The 19,026-nt window shown below is 36.7% G+C and overlaps 2 protein-coding genes across 2 annotated transcripts; both read right to left on the bottom strand.

Annotated features, from left to right (window-relative positions):
• LOC18613364 (protein FANTASTIC FOUR 2) lies at positions 1,894-3,330 on the bottom strand. The gene has a single exon (XM_007050565.2). It carries the CDS (start codon positions 3,037-3,039, stop codon positions 2,071-2,073), a length of 969 nt encoding a protein of 322 aa, XP_007050627.1. The 5' UTR covers positions 3,040-3,330; the 3' UTR covers positions 1,894-2,070.
• On the bottom strand, positions 6,827-18,865 carry LOC18613362 (probable transmembrane GTPase FZO-like, chloroplastic). The gene is made up of 11 exons (XM_007050563.2): positions 18,181-18,865; positions 17,387-17,940; positions 17,204-17,272; positions 11,272-11,469; positions 10,325-10,456; positions 9,696-9,782; positions 9,140-9,580; positions 8,861-9,028; positions 8,481-8,711; positions 7,766-7,881; positions 6,827-7,492 (listed from the first exon to the last, which is right to left on the bottom strand). Exons 1-11 carry the CDS (start codon positions 18,680-18,682, stop codon positions 7,210-7,212), a joined length of 2,781 nt encoding a protein of 926 aa, XP_007050625.2. The 5' UTR covers positions 18,683-18,865; the 3' UTR covers positions 6,827-7,209.

Raw genomic sequence — 19,026 nt, 5'->3', positions numbered from 1 at the left:
CGAATCCCTGCGCAGCTATATAGCTGGAGGAAGAGGTCTTTATATCACTTAAGCATCTTTTATTTTTATAGCGAACACAAAAACAAATTTTTTCCCATGTGACAGTAAAAAAAATGTGGAGACATGCTGATTGCCTAAAGATTTTGCTTACTTGTGGAGTGATATGGTGAGAGAATATGTGCTTAAAGGAGGTCTATAAGGTTCTCAAAGCACATGATGTTAAGACACAATGATGCATATGAAATATCGTTTGACAATTTCTGCATCCCCCTGCTAAAAAACACAAAAAAAATCTAGTAAAAATAAATAAAGAACCTTAAAATGTATGGATACCCAAACTCCACGATGGGACACTGCCCTCCTCTTTTAAGGAATGTTACCCACCCCCCACATCTCTTCCAATCAATTCCTAGCCCTTGCGCGTATCCCTAAAGTTACCCGGCCCTCTCTCTTCACATCCGGAATTTAATTGGTATTATGAAGGCTACAGGCTACAGACCCCATTCCTCATTCTTTGCTGTACGTACAAATCATATTTTCAATCTATGTTTGATTCTTCCCCTCATCTTTCATCGGATTTCCTAACCTTGTGGCTTATCGCACTTTATCTTTCTCAATTTTAAAGCGAAAAAGAGGACATGCGGTTTAACAATTTTCTCAAGTCGAGCTAAGAGGTGGGGCCAGCTTTGAAGTGAAATTGTCTGTCACATGAAGAAAAACCTCGTCAGCAAAGGCTTGGAAAGAAACAAGTTAACTGCTATGAATCTGAGAAAATAGGGGAGAGCAGCTACCGGAGCACATGGATGATCATGTGTAATGAGGTCAGTTGCATGTTGCCTTTGTGGGTCCGAAACTTTGACAGTTACCAGGCATTCGTACTCCCCAGTCGTACACCCAACTTGCCCCTTCCCCAGACTGTAAATTAACTACCACAACCCCACCCCGTGCCAACCATCTTCATTCACCGATATTCTTTTTCCTTTTTTCTTACTCTCCGATACGCATTAGACTGTCATTTACTACCGTTCGACTCCCTGCTTTGACTCCCCCAACCAACCCCAACCGTCCATCACCCAGCTATTTGACAGTTGATGAATAATGAATCGAATTGAAGGACTACCAACTCTTTGAGAAATTTGATGGTGTAGTAGGTTTCACAAAACCACCATATACACCTTTCTGTACGCGAATTTCATTTGGAAATTGAAAAGGCAAATGCCGCTCGGTACCACTTTATCAAAGCACGTTTGAATTGCTAGCTTGCGGTCGCGTACTGTTTTATTCCAGTACGTACCTCTAACAATCAAGTAAGGAAAATGCGAGCTACTCTTAGCCCCAATCACGGTCATCGTAATTAAGCCATATGTTCAATGTCACCTAGCAATTATATTTTTAAATTACATAATCTTATAGAGTTAACTTATTTTTAAAGTTTAACAGTTAAGGTGTCATACTAGTAGTATTTTACGATGTGCAAGTACAAATTTGCACCATATGTTTGGAGGTTCATAAATACTTTCCCCATTTCCTATATTCTTGTCTTCAATGATGGTCCAAGAAAGTGTGACCAATGAAAGCGACGAGCACAGAAATAAGAGGAAACCCATTAATTGCTTGTGCTTGGGACCAGCCAAGTCACTATACTCGGTAGTTGGAAAAATTAGGCCAATCCTTGATCTATGTCGGTATGTTTAATTCAGAAAGATGTCCTTTCTTTGTGTAAATCTTGCTTAAAGGAATTACTGTTAATATATCAGGTAAGTGAAGGGTACGTACTATCTTGGAAAGATAATAAGATAAGAAAAAAAAAACATGAAATAAATATAAATTAAAAAGAAGGAAAAAAAAACATGATCGAGAAGACTGAAACAGGAGATAGGGAGAGAGACGAGGTGGTCCAATAACGATAATAACTACCATAAGCATATTTTAGGAAATCCATGGTACGGAAATCTCAAACTTTAATAACTGAAAATTAGAAATAAAAATAAAAAAGGAGAAAAATGGAAATTAGGGAATCCAATAATAGTAGTTCTCCGGGGTTGAGAAAAATCTTCAACCTTTTAGCTTTTAAGTTGCCACCCAGAATGGCCCCCAATTGAGCAAACCTTTGTGCCCACGCCCACTTTCTTTGCAGCTGCTTGGCCTAGGCAACTTCCCTGTCCCAATTTCACCACCAACATTCCCACTATTTCCTTCCATACCCTCTCCCCAATAACACTCCTCATCTTCAACTTCTCCCTCTACTCCTTTCTTTTCGTAAACTACCTCACCATGTTCGTCCTCCTCTACTACTTCTTGGTCTTCCTCTTGGCCGCCTTCGTCGCCGAAAATCGGGGTAGCATCCTTCAAAAGGGAAAGCCTAAGCCTCCCTTCGCTTCGTTCTGCATGGAAGTAACTATGACAAGGAGGGATGCTGACGGCTTGCAGAACTAGGCGGCCGCCTTCCCGGTGAGACCTAACTTGAACACCATTGGAACCGCTAATGGATGTCAAAGGAGGTGGAAAGCTGCTGCTACGAGTCATTTTTCTAGCCACCAAACTTTCCCTTGGTTTTGATGGATTGCAAACCACGGTTTCCAATGAAAGCAAGGAAATGTCATCGCTGCTCTCGCTAACTTCACTGCCGGTTTCACTCCCTAAGCTTTCGGTGCACATTTCAAGACTCTTTTCACTTAGCATAGATGCTGAACGCTTAACAAGAGGGTGCACATAAACTTTGTCATTCTCCGTAGAATCTTTGGCGTTGGCGGCGAGGGACTGCAGGAAACTCCACCCACCCCTGTCAACATTTTGATTGCCACCAATCAGTTTGCAATCATTGGTGTCGCTCTCATTGTGGGTGATGGAGGTGTTCTTTTCTTCATTATAGGGCGAAGGCTTGGTCTCAGTAAGGGCAGGGTTTGTGAAACAGGGCCTAGGAACAATGGAGCCAGAAAAATTCGTTTTTGGTGGAGCCAGTTTAAGCCTCAAAAAACGTGATTCGACGAGCCTTGGCTCGAGGCATGATTGCAACCCTTGACAGACATTTGAGGACATTTTCTTATCCACAATAAAATGTTGGGAAAAACAGAGGAAACAGGGGAGGAACAGGGGAGCTTTGCTTTCTTAGATTAAAAATGAAAAGGGAAAAAAAATCCTTCTTTTTTCCTCACCCCTTTTTGGAGTTTTCTGAGATCAAATGGAGAGGTGGGGATGCAGATGAAAGAGAAAGCTTTTTATAAAAAGAAAAAACCCCCCAATGTATCGGTTTTTGATTGTCAATGAAGCTGGGTGGCTTTGGGGAGGGAGAGAAATTGGCAAGGAACAAAGCAGTGAACATGAAAGAAGTGAATGGGGTGGGGGATGATTTATAGTAGGAGAAGTGAGAGACAAAGGGTGGAAGGTCATAGCCACAGTGGAATGAGGGAGAAAGGCCTTTTTACGCCCACTAAAATTTTTACGAACTCTGTACTCTACCACACGTTAGAAAGCATAAAAAAAATAAAGAGATAAAGTAGATTTATATTGGATTTAAACTTTTATCGAAACAAGGTAAAGACATCTTTGCTGTTATAAATGATCATAAGGTTAACTTGTTTCTTGTTTCAGGATAAAAAACACAACAAAGTAAATAGTTGCTAAAACGACCAAACCCAAACCCAAACCCCTACTTATGTACATATATAATTCTACTTTAAAAAATTTTTTATGTTAACCAAAATAAGTTATTATGAGATGTGGGTTTTGTTTTGCTATCAGAAGGAAACCAAACATAGCAACCAGGGAGAGAAGTATTGATTCTACTTATGTAAAGTTTTAACCATTGCTTGAAGTTGTCTTAGCTTTGCCTAATTTTCTTCATAGTCGTCATGCACTCCCAACTAGTGAAACAAACCAAACATAGCACAGCATTCAAGTGAAAGGACACCCAAACCTGCAAATCCTTTGCTCTTCCAATAACTAACAATTGCATTCACCCTTATTCAATCAAGTTAGCAAAGGATTGAGTGATGTTTGCAAGATTCTATTTTAATTAGATTGGGTCCTCAAGAATAAGATCAATGATCATCTTTAGTGTAATTAACTGAAATTATGTGTAAGACAACCGACCAAAGGAGAAGAGTTAATTGGCAGATGATACTAAATTTTAAGAATGAACCTTCACTTTTAATGTCTTCTAAGGCAAGAGGTCTTACAACTTTTCATTCAGCAATCATAAAGCTTACTATGCACACCTTAAATCTCACTTCACATTAATTCTATTTTTCTATATGGGGGCAAAGGAAAGCAACATCACCTTGCTTTTCACATCTCTGACCTTTATAATGGACTAATATAATATTTTTATTTTTATTTTTATTTGTTAAGTAATTGCCAAAAAATGGTGCGGACTGGATTGTTTGCCTTTAAGATATTAGTAAAATTTTGTGTCTCGTACAACATTATTTCTAAAAGCCTTGGCATAAGGGCAACAAAATCTTTCCCACTAACTCCTGCGTTGCTTCGGTTGTTGAGGAGACTAATTTCTTTCTTTGCTCTAATTATAAGCTTAACCCCACATTGTTATTAAAGAGACGAGGGGAAAAATGTACGGCAAATAAGTACATTCAAGGGGATAATAATGGATGGATGGATGGATGGATGGACCTCAAATTGGCACTTCCCTTCTCTTGTTTGTTGCTAGCAAGCTACAATTTCTCAATTGAGCTACCTGGCAACAACTTGGAACAGGCAAGAAATATGAATGTTTGTCTCCAATCCCTCCTCCATCGAAAGACAGCAAGTTCCTTATTCAAGAACTGAAGAGATCCTTTTCTAATAATGGAGCTGCAACCCCCCTTTTATCTGTTTGTCTTTTGGTCCTTATATTATTTATCCATGAATAGGGAAACCCTCGTTGTTGTAGACTTAATCATCATCCAATAGGTCATGCTGTTGTTCACTAATGAGGAAACAATGGGGAAAAATATACGCTTAAGATCAGTTTTCCAGCATATAGCAAATGGGAAGGAAAAGATTTGCTATGCACAAGTATCAACTGACATAATGAATGACAGTTTGTTTCTTCTTTCTTTTGTTCTAATTAACCATCCAATTCAAAAAAGAACAAACAAATTAAAAAGATAGTTACTTGAATAGATCATCCTCATCTGGCCAAGCAATTTGTGCTGATAGACAGTCTCTGTTACATCATGAATTGTACTACTACAACCTTTTGCTTTTCCAATTTATTGTTCTTCGTAAGTAGTAATTTCCACTCATCTCGATTATAAATTTTAATCTTTTTTAATGCAGAACTTTATGAATTTAATTTAAACAAACTTAATAGTGTAATTCCTTTTTCCTTTTACCTCCAAATTAATTATTACAAGGTTGCAGTTGAAGCAAAAGGAAGTCAAAATTAGCTGCATGCCTGAATGCCAAGTTGAACAATGGAAATGTCCATACAGATTTAACGAGACAGACAGGCAGGAAATGCACAAATGAGATTTGCGAGCATCAAAGTTTTTCCCCGCATCCTTGTCAAGCATTTGTTGTTTGTCCTTTGGTTTTGAATTCCAATCTTTGTATAAAAGTTTGTCTGAGGGAGGCAGACATGGAAGGGCAGCTGATACCTGACCCAAGTTCCAAAACAAGTAAATCAAACTTTACAAGAAGCAGTGTATGCAAATGCATTACAGCATTATCCATGTACCAAATCCATCCCTTTAAGATACTTAGCTAGGACATATGCACGCATTTAGAAATATATTGATGTGTGGTAACTAGAAATTATCATCTTTGTGATACTTACAACTTCCAAACCAGAGACATAATATAATTATTTGGAAGTACGCCTTAGACCTCTTTGCACCAAGATTAGGTCCAGGGTCTCTGTCTGAATTCCAATCCTTACTTCCTCTTTTATATACACCCAACACCAGTGGAAAAGGATAGGATTGTAGAGTTGCCTAGGCAGTCTTGGTGGTTCTAGCCTTAATAGGGAATGCTTTAAAGGTCTACTATGTATCCAAGTAAAGAAGTCTACAGTGCAGGCTCTAGCCTAGTTTTGAATTTTGCTAGGGAGGCCGGCTTGACAAGAATATGTGCCAGTTGCACACACTCTTTGCCCTAACCATCGAATTTGCTTTCGAAATCTGCCCCTTTTTTTTTTCTCGTGTTTCTTTTCTTTTAAGGTTGGCCAACCAACGGAAAAGAAGACTCTATGCGTGGCCCTGCCCCATTGGTCTCCATTGGAAAAACCTTAGAGTTGGTCTGTTTTCTTTCCCTCATTCCAGTCATGTTTATTGATTTGTCTTCTTCCACTTTAAATATCATTACCAAGAAAGATGATGGAATCAAATCCACGGCCTATGCAAACATGTCAACCCAGGACAGGAGGCGCACCCTGGTACATAATAAACTTTTTGACTATTTCAGCACCCCTTTTTTTCTTCCATTGTTCGTAGAAGTTAGCAAAACAATTTAAGTTGAAACCATGTACACGTGCCCTCACGTCAATGGTTGCAGCTTTGTTAATTACCATGATTATCTATAAAGGGCTGACAACAAACTTTGTGGACGGTATGTAGATATCATTGTTGACCAATTAATCTCGAATCTCAACTAGCACTCACTAAATATAATAATACAATACTAATCCTAGTAATAACTTATTATATTATTTATCTAAATCATGATTTATACTTTTGCTCTTGTAATAATTAGTATTTCTCTCAAAGAAACCTTTTAGCTTTTCTAACGTGCGATTACCGGTTCAGATTCAAACAATGGATGTCAAAAAATTTTAATGTTAGCCGACAAAGTTAGAGGAACGACTTTGGCAGGAAAAAACACATAAAAATAAAAATAGACAAAAGGAATAATCTTTCATCAAATTCTAATTCAAAGCTTATACACAATTAACTGGAAGATGCATTGTTCTTTACTTAAAACCTCTCATCCAATATAAAACGTAAAAGCAGCATAAGATGCTTGCTTGCACTGCTTACATCTGCAGCTGCATACAATTCCTAAAGTATTCCGTTACAACATTCAATAACACCTGCTGACCAGTTTGAAGATGCTGGAAAATTTATCTGCCATTGCTTATTTTTATTAGTACGTGATGATATTGTACACCCGACCCCACGAACTCGGGATAGAGACGTTATTACGCAGGGACAACAACGTTCCCTCCACTACCAAAGCGGAATGCCCAAAACAAATCTGCTCATTAAACTGGTGTCATGATACATGAAGATTTTGAATTTCCACTTGTAGCGTTTGAAGTGTTTCCCTCACGTTTGATAGTTCATCTTTTATCTCTAGAAGTTTGTCCAGTCTCTCTTCTGCTGCATCTCGATAAGGCTCCCCAATTATTCTTACAAACTTTCCCAAATTCTCAGTAGTTTCTAGGAGATCCTTCTGCATTGCATCTTCAAGCTCCCGTGCCAATACATTTGCTGTCTTTTTCACCTTTTCTATCATTTCTTGTCTCCGTGCTGGAAAATTTGAAATGGCTATAAACCTATCACAAGAGTATTTACTCAATTATTGATTCAAAACACGAAATATATTCAGAATAATTAATGTCAAAAGAATGTAAAATCCAATACCATACAAAATGAAGTCCGGCCGTCACTTAGGAAAGGATTAATGCAAAGAATGACCAATAGTTTTTATACAATAGAGACCTTATGTCACAGATTACTCATTATTGAGGAAAACTTAGGCATGCAGCTTGAAGAAAACAAAAAAATCATAAAGAACAAAGAAAACACAAATTCAAAAAGATACATACCCTCCAGCAGAACATAGGCCTAGAGCAAGAAGATCTTCTAAAGTGGTAGGTAATATAGATGTTAGAAGTGAAGCAGACAAACCAGCTGCTCCAAGTCCACCAAAAGTCCCCAAGAACTGAGGTTGAAGTAAAAACATTTCAATTCAGGTGAATTCAATCATATTCAAATTAACATTGAAAAATAAAATTATACAAATACAACAACAATAAAAGAGCAAATTCAAAAGAGTTCCAAAGAATGTTCAATTACAAACAACTGTCAACGTAATCTTTCTGACCACCCAAACATTACATAAATATACTAGTTCATTTATTATCATAAAATGAAAAAACAAACTTCTGCAAATAAAACAGGGCCCCTTGGGAGCCCAAACAAAAACAATAGGCCACCTGGAGTTTTTCTAGGGACAGTAAATAATCATTCTTTATAGAAGTTGCTTCAAACTTTTTTGTTTCCTAGGCATCCAACATAGAAAGATAATGACACACCGACAATGGTGACTATCAACAATAACCAAGCAAAAGGTAGAATGAGGAGAGATACAGTTTCAGCTTATGACATGCATGCATGCCACCCTTCCAATATTATTATGGTTCCAGCTTTTCTTTCAAATGCCTTACATTTAGACATCAGAGAGACTACTGCCCTGTTATCGTATCTTACTTTATTAGTTTGGGCAAGTTTTAATTTTATTTTGAGGAATTCTTAACTCACCACTTCACGAACTTCTTGCTCAAATAGTTTGGAAGCAGCATTGGCACTGAAGTTCTCAATCACTCTCAAGCTGAGTTGATCCAACTTTCTCAGCAGTTCATAGGTCTCCAGATGATGCTGTTTGTCTGAATAGGCAAGGGATGGCCATCTTTTCTCAAAAGATTCCTTATACAGCCTTCCTTCACGAGCATTATTCGATTGTAACCATGTCAGATATTCTCCAAGCAAGTTCTGTTATGCAATTACATACAATAAATTCATAAGCAATCAACTTGTATATGCAGCTATATAAAGATGCGCCCCAATTAACTTGACACCATAAATAGACATATACTTTCCACACAACCTAGATCATGAAGAGGTCTGAGCCATTAACTCACTTGTGCATCAGCAAGTGCAGGACCAAGTATATCATTTTGAACCCTTGAAGTGGCAGGCAGTGTGGCAGACGAACCCCCCTTGAGTACATAAGCGGCAACAAGATCAAGATTTGATAACTGTAGTGTAGATTCTATGAGCTCCAGAACACGTGATTTTGTAGTATCAATCTGCAAAACCATGCACAAGAATACACCATATAAATATAGACAACACCATGTAAAAAACAAAGTCACCTACTTGCCTCCAACTCAAAGAGTTTAGTATTTCTAAAATTATACCATTGACAAAGTTCGTCTTCTCCAAGAGATGCTCTCATTTTCCATCTTTATCACATACTCTTTCACACTATCAAGAATTTCATTTGCAGATGTCAAGTCCTGCTCAGCAGACTGGCATTCTTTTCTATTAAGAGTTTCACAAGCAGAAAGTACTCGCTCCGCAATTGCAATTGGTGTTCCAAGTTTGAGCTTCATTCTCTCCATTCCTTTACTAGTTGATCCATCTAGAAAACTATACAAGAAGTTTTCAAGCTTGTAAAAGCTACTGGTTCTCCAATTTGAATCAGAGACTGATAGTTCTCTGTATTCTTTTCCAACACCAGAAGATGCTGAGAGCTTTTCTTCAAGAACAGATCGTGCAGCCACTGGATATAATGTTACATCTCCTGTGTTTAGCAACTTTTGCGTATTCTCTTTGATGAATGATATTGCCTCCTCTAGCTGCAGTGAACAAAGAAAATAGTAAACACTCAGAAATTGTCTTAGTAGGACAACTTAAATGAAGCAACTGACTTAATAGTAGCATCAATAATCAGTGCGAGGTGAAAAATTAAACCTCTTGAACATTCTGATAAAGATCAGCTTTGTTCAACACAAACACAACTTTCTTCTTCCACTGCTGAGTATAACGAAGAAAAGCAACCTGAAAAAAACAGCACGTGCTAAAGGCATTCAGTTCACTTCAGATCAACTTACAAAATCTTCAATTGAACTATTTCAGTTGGCAAAATCCATGTTTAAACTTTTCTGAAATTCAAAAGGGTAAAGTGACAAAAAAAAAAAGGATTGATGTTCGTGAAGCCAAATGAAAAGCATCTATCACGCTGCAACATTTCCAAAAGCAACCTTAGTAATTCATAGGATATTCTTTGATATATTAACTAGCTTTATGCGTTCGCTTAATGAGCCTTTGGATTCATTACATAATAATATCAAGGAAAAAGAGAGTTAAAAGTGTCAAAGAAAATTCCCCTAGAGGTCATAAGAAAATACTCTTGATAGAACTCCAAAATGATTGAAGACCTTTTTGCATGGCAATGGTCATATCATGGTAGAACTTTTCCAGTTCCATATAGTGTTAAGTACTGAGTTCCTAGACAACAAGCAGCAGTGACTACAAAAGTTTTAATTTATTGTCTCACACAACTAATGAGAACAAAAAGAAGCATGCAAAACTAACCATACCTCACTCTCAGTTAATGGGCGATCAGCTGAAATAACGAAAAAGAGCAAATCTGCACGAGGGACAAATTCCTCTGTCAGGCGTTGTTGCCTTTGAAGAATCACATTTGTCCCTGGCGTGTCAACAATATTCATCTGTTTTCAAGAGGAACTATTAAAAATTAGTTTTATGACATAAACAGTTCTATTTCCAGGAAAGCAAATACAATGAGGAAAACAGGCAGCAGAAGATAATCTGCTATCTACATGGTGTTTACTTTCACTAAACTTCTCTATTCATCAATCTTGCCTTTTTCTCATTGTTCATGTGATATGCTCAACCTATATGATTCTCAGCACACATCTCCAATTTTCATTTATAATATAGATTGAAAGTTCACTTATAAGTAACTATCATTATGAACTATTGTGCTTGATTTTTTTTTATAAGTAAAACTGTGAGTGATCATTTTCCCATGTGATAAACACATATAGCATCTTCAAAAAGTTTTATTCACAATTAAAATTGCATGTCACATTCAAGAATCATGCACAATCCATCAAAGCAGATTCTGGACCTTTTTTTTTTAAAACCAAAGGCAAATTGGCATGAATGAGATCAGCAAGTTCAATAAAAATAAGCTAGGTGGATGTATCTGGTGATTATATAAGCTTTCAACAAGATTAACCATTATAACATATAGAGAAGAGTAAGTTTATTTCAGCAACAACTTAATATGAAGAACGCATACACATGAAAGGATCAAAATTTTGAAGTATCAACTAACAACTACCTGCATGAAATTTATGCTTCTAAACTAACAAATATTTCGGACACTTGTATGCAAATGCATGCACAAATACAAGAAGTATTGTTAATAGGTACAGAGAAAACAACCACTGACATAACCAGAAGGGATCTCTGAACTTAAATTCAGGAGTAGAAATTAGGAAAAACCAAAAGGACTCACATCCTTGAGAATTGGAGCAGGAAGGTAACATATTAATTGACCATCTGGGTGCCTTTCACAACGCTGTAGGTCCTTGCCATCCAACTCAGAGTAGCACAAGAAAGTGATTTCATTAGTTGTAGGAACAACCCCCTCTTTGAGGTATCTTTCCCCAAGAAGAGCATTAATGACAGTGGATTTACCAGAATTGAACTCACCCTGAGAATCCAAATGACATAAGAAAATAATTCATTACAAAGCCGAAACCTTTAACATGATCAAGCAACAGTCTATGGCATGAATAAAAGAACAATTTACAATGTTTAGTTTCCTCACTGCAGAACAAAAAGATTTTATTGATTTAATATAAGGTCAATATCTTTAGAATGGAAATACTATTGCAAATTTTCAGATAATGATTAGGGAACATTCATACAAAACAGGAAAAAAAATCAAATCTATACATGTTAAAATTAAAAGTTTAATTAAGTCCAAGTTTTGATTTGACAAACTAAAGTGATCAAAATTGTTTTCAGATTTTCAAACAAGCCCAAACAGTCTTTAAAATAGTAAATTAAAAAGAGCTAAGCACCCTAAATTGAAAACAAGCAAAAAGGCTCTTTAATCTTGAAAAATGTCACTAATCTATCAATAGATAAGTCCATCTATCAATAGATAAGTCCATCTATCGATTAATGAAGAACATCTATCGATAGTTGAATGGTTTGGCACTTGGACCACATAAACTGTGAACATCTATCGATAGATAGCCATACGGAAGTAAAATTCAAAAGGATTCTAACTTCAATCTATTGATAGATACACGCATCTATCAATAGATACGCACCCGAAAGTTTTGAAAAGGACCCTGACTTGCATCTATTGATAGATTTTTTGCGTCGATCGATAGATAGCCACCCCAGGATTTCAAAAATAAGTTCTGAAGTGAATCTATCGATAGATGAGATCGAAGTTGAATGATATTGAAGACAATCTATCAGTAGATGATGAGAGTTGGAGTCTGGAATAGAGTGCTAAACGGTTATTTTCCCGTTTAATACACTCCTAACTACCTCTAAAGCTTTAGCAACTATAAAATCAAGCTCCCACAACATTTATGAAGGTTGGAAGATCTAAAAACACAACTCCAAGAAAAGATTTCACTTTCAAATCATTAAACACTTGTTGTACTCAATCTGACTCTAAGCCTTTTAGAGGCATTTCAGCTAAAATCTTATCTTCATATTTCTTAACTTGAGTGGTTATATCTAAACCAATTGAAAAGGTAGAATGGTTGTGCTTTAACCAAAACAAAAAGGCATTGTAAGGTTGTACTTAATCCACAAAAGGCATTATTGTAAACTTTATTTTAATAGTGGATTTTAAATTCCTTAGTGAATCTAAGGAAGAGGACGTAGGCAAGGAGGTCGAACCTCTGTAAAATTTGTGTGTCGATTTTCATCTTCCTTCCACTTGCTTATGAAGAAGCACCACAAAAAGAAGAAAAAAAAATTGAACAAATTGGTGAGTAAAGTGAGCCTAGCTATCCAATGATAAGAAAAAAAGTTGATAAAAGCATAATTACTGGTGATCCAAATCAAGAAATAAGAACTAGAGCCAAGGTTCAAAATGTTTGTAAGTATGTTGCCTTTATTTGACAAATTGAACCTAAGAACACTGATGAAGCCTTAGATGATGACTATTGGATACTAGTTATGCAAGAAGAATTAAATCAATTTGAAAGGTGTCAAGTGTGGGAATTAGTTATTAGGCAAAATGATTATCCAATAGTAGGAACCAAATAGGTCTTTAGAAACAAAATGGATGAAAATGGACAAATTAAAAACAAAGCTAGGTTAGTTGCAAAAGGATATAGTCAAGAGGGAAAAATAGATTATGATGAGACTTATGCCCCAATAGCTAGATTAGAAACCATTAGAAAGCTTTTAACCTTTGCATGTTATATGAACTTCAAGTTATATCAAAAGGATGTTAAGAGTGCTTTCCTTAATGGACTTATAAATGAAGAAGTGTATGTTGAACAACCACTCAGATTTGAAAACCCTTCTTTTCCAAATCATGTATTTAAATTAAGAAAAGCTTTGTATGGTTTAAAACAAGCTCCTAGAGCTTGGTATGAAACTTTATCACAATTCTAAATCAAAAATAATTTTAATAGAGAGAAAGTTGATAAAACCCTTTTCATCAAAAGCAAAGGGAAAGACATGTTAATTGTGCAAGTTTATGTTGATATTACTTTTGGTGCTACTAATGAAATTCTTTGTCAAGAGTTTGCTAAGACTATACAAGTTGAATTTGATATGAGCATGATGGGCGTGCAAAATTACTTTCTTGGATTGCAAATCCAACAAAGAATGATGGGACATTCATAAGTCAAGCCTAGTATACAAACGACATGCTCAAGAAATTTGATACGAAAAACACAAGTACATATCACACACCAACGAGCACTTCAACATTGCTTGACAAGAATGAGAAAGGTACGCCCTTTGCCCAAAGCTCTATCGGTCTATGATTGGTTCTTTGCTCTATCTCACTACTAGTAGATCGGACATAAGTTTTAGCATAAGTTTATGTGCTAGATGTCAAGCATCTCTCAAAAAGTCTCACTTAAAGTGTTGTTAAAAGAATTTTTAGGTAATGAAAAGACACAGCTAGTTTAGGAATTTGGTATCCAAAGAGTTCCACTTTCGATTTCCACTCATATTCGGATGCTAATTTTGGTGGGTGTCAAATAGATAGGAAGAGTGCATCCGGTACATGCCAATTTTTAGGTAGTATGCTAATCTCTTGGTTCTCAGAGAAACAAAATAGTGCAACTTAATCTACTATCGAAGCTGAGTACGTGACTGCCAAGAGTTGTTTTGCTCAAGTGCTATGGATGAAACAACAATTAGAGGATTATGAACTAAGTATGAAAAGAATTCCAATTAAATGTGATAACACTATTACCATAAATCTCACAAAAAACCGCATCCATCACTCAAGAACTAAACACATAGAAATAAGGCATCACTTCATTAGAGACCGTGTTCGGAAAGAAGACATTATTCTTGAGTATGTTAGTACTTAGCTAATATCTTTACCAAGCCTATTGATAGATAACCATTTTGCAATATACGAAGTGAATTAGGCATCATGAACGCACCTTACTTGAATTAGACAATGAAAAATGGATGTTCTTGATGAATCTTGAGGTGAAACATTTAAACTAATATACTTGTCTATTTATAAATTTCTTGACTTTGTGATGATGAAGATGAACTTCTTGCCTCATGTTTGATTTTTATTATGAGATGTATGTTCTCACATTCCACTCAACCATGCATACACATACACAACCATCCAACTCTAGCAGCATTTCACTAAAATGTTGAAGAAATCATTTTCTTTGAAAACTCCAACTCTTTGATCCTACAAATGTCACTTGCATTGGTCCAAACTACAATTTGTTATGTTTTTCTTCAAATTTTTTAACTAATTTTTGATCAAATATTCAATTTTGGACCTTTTTATACGTTTTTGAAAACAAAAACTCTAATATTTTAAGGCCCCAGATGAACATTTATCGATAGATTGTCAATATCTATCAATAGATCGCTTAACAAGACCAATATATACTTTCTTGTGCCCAATCAATCGATAGATCAATCATGTCTATCGATAGATGCAACAAAAAAAAATTCTTGGTGTTAAACACCATGTATCGATAGATGAAAGCAACTATCGATAGATGAAGTCCCGTGGTCTTTTTAAGATTGTTTCACCACATCTATCGATAGATTGCATTATTTATCGATAGATGAGGACCCGAACTAACATGAAACGATTCTCGAAAAATCTATCGATAGATGCAATTCTTTAAACATTTCTAATATTTCAATTCTTTTCAAAATTGCGACCTTACCCTCCCTCTCCCTCCCATAGTGTCTCAACTCACTATCTGTTTTCGCCCCTTTTTTCTTTCAATCCAAGCATTTGCTCCATCTTTTTCAGCTCAACATACAACCAATTTCCTCAAATCCAGTCAAAACTCCTACCAACATCTCCGTTCACCATCCCCAAACCCTCAATTCTCTCTCTCCTTGTTTATTCGACCTTTCATCATAATTTGTAGCAAAGCCCTCTGATTTCTTCTCTCTACTCTTAACCCTTACCCTCTCTATCAAATCTTTAGTCCAAATTCCATCTTCTTTTTCAAATTACATCATGAGCCCGAGGCCCAAATGAACCAAGGTCACCGTTTGTCGGGTGTTCAGTGACCTTATTGAAGCCAAGTCCTCCTCCACCCCAGACGAGAGCTCTTTGCTTCGAAACTTCACCCATTTGTCGCATGCTCAAAAATTTAGCAACAACTTCGCCAAACAGAAGGTAATGCCCGGGTCTGTTATTGATTTTGATTACCTAGCATTAATTAATTTTCCATATCTTAGCAATCTCGAATATCAAGGCTAGACTCATTACTTGAAATTAAATCGAAAATATTATGAAAACTTGGTCAGGGTTTTTACTTCAACGCCACTCAAAAATTTCCTGATTCAAAGTCTAATGAATTAATCTCCCATGACAACAAGTTTGTCACTCACGTCATGGGCAAACGTATACTTGTCACTTGTGCTCCCATTGATATGATCCTTCGCACTCAATCCCGCCAAGATGATCTCCGGTACATTTTTTATGATGGCAACCTTCGAGAGGTCTTTATCTATCCGCCCCCAAATGACAAAGGCAGTTCCAACTGCACTCAACTGTGCTTTTACGATCGTGTACTCCACTTGATCATCAACCCAACCATTGATGACAAAGTGCATTTATTGCTCATTTTCTTATTCACTAAACATTGTACCTAATCTGACTCTCAGCCTTTTAGAGGCATTTCAACTAAAATCTTATCTTCCTGTTTCTTACCTTAAGTGATTATATCTTAACCAATTGAAAAGGCAGAGTGGTTGTACTTTAACCAAAACAAAAAGGCATTGCAAGGTTGTGCTTAATCCACAAAAGGTATTATTGTAAACTTTATTTTAATAGTTGATTTTAAATTCTTTAGTGAATCTAAAGGAGAGGATGTAGGCAAAGAGACCAATCCTCTATAAAATTTGTGTATTGATTTTCATCTTCCTTCCACTTGCTTATTATCATTTGTGCTTTTCAAATTCTCCAACTTTACAAGAAACCATCCATCTTGTTCATGTCTTGAATTGGAAACTTCCTTTTTAAAGAACTTCACTTTCTCAAAATTGAAAAAAGATTTTCAAAATTACAAATCTAATCTAATTCGGCCCCTCTTGGATTCAATCACATTGAGCTATTTGCAGTAACAATACACAAATACTCAACAATGACATGACAAGAAACAAGTAATCGAATAACATGAAGAAAAACTAATAATAGATCCTAACTTTGAAGAGGATTGACTACAGACATTCTGTCAATTAAGATAGAAAAGTAGCATCATTGTTTTATCACTAAAACAGCAAAAAGGATAAAACTATATGAGAATTAAACTCAACTACTCAACACAAACGGGGTAAGATTAAAAAAAAACACACAATAATGAACCATTGGATAGCAAGGCTGATGTGATGGCCTTCAAAACAAGAGCCATGAGAATAACGGAAAGGATAAACATAGTACAGTTGATTCTAGTGTCTTGTGAGGTTTTATTGAATCTAAATCCCTATGAGATATGAAACCATTTCCTGAAGCCATTGTGATAAGTATATGCAGCAGCATATCAACCAACACAGAAGCCATAAACTTAAGCATTCCTTAATTTAACATTTCCTTAAATCAAATGTAAATAGAAGATAAACAGTCATCGTATTGGTATATGTTTTCAAATAAAGAGTAGGCATTCTTTTGAAATTTAGAGCTAATACCAATGCATATCCCTGCAACCAGAATTTGTTGAAGTTCAGCACACAATTACCACTATAGCCAGTAGAAATGGCTCATCAATTTGAGCGACAGCATCAATAAGAAGTGAAATCTCCTCCATCTGTCATTAAAAATCCACAGAGATTCAACCAAAAAAGTAAACAACAAAAGAATTGATAAATCTCATAACCATATGGAAATAACTTCAACTACCAAAGCTTAATTAAAAGATCACCAGGGGAGCAGCTCTCTGGAAGACACTTATCGCTCCATTTAATACTGATGTTTCCTTCTCAATAAGCTGTTTTTCTCTATCCTCCACTTTAATAAAGCCAGCCACACCCATTTTCTGGCGAGTAACAAGATCGATATCTGCCATATTTAGGTCATCCAGGCTGTCATCCTGAGGCTTATTATTCGTTGCAGATACAACATTAAACAACTGTCTCAGAACATCATCAGTAAACAACCTCAAATCTTCCAATGACACAACTAAACCACTAGCACCTGATTTGAGAATCTCTGCTGCCTCAGTATGCGATTTAGCCTTTCCTTGTGAATTGTTATTTACAATAAAAATCGGTATCTTCACATTCTCAAAAACAGACTTCACCACCATATCAACATGTTCTTCTTCACCCAGATCATATATAAGAAAATCAGCACCTTCAGAACTTGAAGCATTTAAGGCAGCATTTGCAGTTTGCACAGTCCTAGCCACTAAAGGGAGAAAGACTGATTCTGATTTTGAATCCATCATTGTGTTTCTTGCAACAATGGCAGGAAGGCCTGTAAAATAAGGATTTCCAGTAAACAATTACAACAATGTTGGATATGGATATCAATGCATTGACTTTAGCAGCTTTAAATATCGGGTCAATTTCATCTTGAAAACAGTTTTACTCTATATTCTGATCAGATTTTTTTCAAAAAAAAAATCAAACTTCGATTATCCTTCTCCATTCTTACTTAAAGAAAATGACCTTTGAATGAGCAAAGTTTAGAAGGAAAAAAAAATGCAACAGTAACCTTGATCAGAGAGGACCACGCCACTAGCACGGACAGCCGCAGCAATATCAACGCGCTCCGTGATCAAAAAATAAGCGCGATCTTTAACGACCGCCTTTAACGAACGGGCAGCTTCATAAACCCTGCCGCCGCTTCCTTCGCCACCATTGAGCACTACAAGACCAACCCATTTGGAGACGGCCTTGTCAATGAAATCGAGCGCATTGCCATCTGCCAATACCTCCTCGGGGTCCAATTGGAGAACGACATTAGGGACCTTGATCTCGGGACGCTTGTAGCCGCCGGGGAATAGAGTTCTGGGAGGCTGCTGGTTTTGAGGGTCTTGGGGACTGAGTTGTTGGGAAGTTGAGTAAAAAGGGTTGTTGGAAAGGGATGATTTAGTTGGAAGAAGAAAGCGACGGTGAGGGGATTTGGCGAAGCGAGGGAAATGGGGAGGGGAAGGGGTGAAGAGGAAAAAAGGGGCGGAGGTAGAGGCAGGGGAGTGGAGGGAGAGAGGGGTCATGGAAAATTGGAAATAGGAATTTTGAGGGATTCTTGTTAGTGCGTAGTATTTGGATATGGGTTATGGGGGGAAAGGAAAAGATGGGAAGAGAAGGAAAAGGAGATAGAGTGGAGTCGCTGATTGTTAAGAGATGTGGTATGTTATCTTCTTATCCTTAGGGCGGGAAGGAAAGGAGTGATGAGTGATACCGATGAACCCCACTTCGGATTTTCACGAATCCACCAAATTTATTACATATGGACCCGCTCACTCACTCCCTCCCTTCCTTGGTGTCATTCTAACCACTTCTTCCTTCCTATATCCAGTGACTTTTCCTTATTCCAATGTAGCCAAACTTTTCATTT

Source organism: Theobroma cacao, chromosome 1 (assembly GCF_000208745.1).
Source record: "Theobroma cacao cultivar B97-61/B2 chromosome 1, Criollo_cocoa_genome_V2, whole genome shotgun sequence".
NCBI lineage: Eukaryota > Viridiplantae > Streptophyta > Magnoliopsida > Malvales > Malvaceae > Theobroma > Theobroma cacao.
The sequence above is the reverse complement of the archived record's forward strand: the minus strand, read 5'-3'. Positions and strand labels throughout refer to the sequence as shown.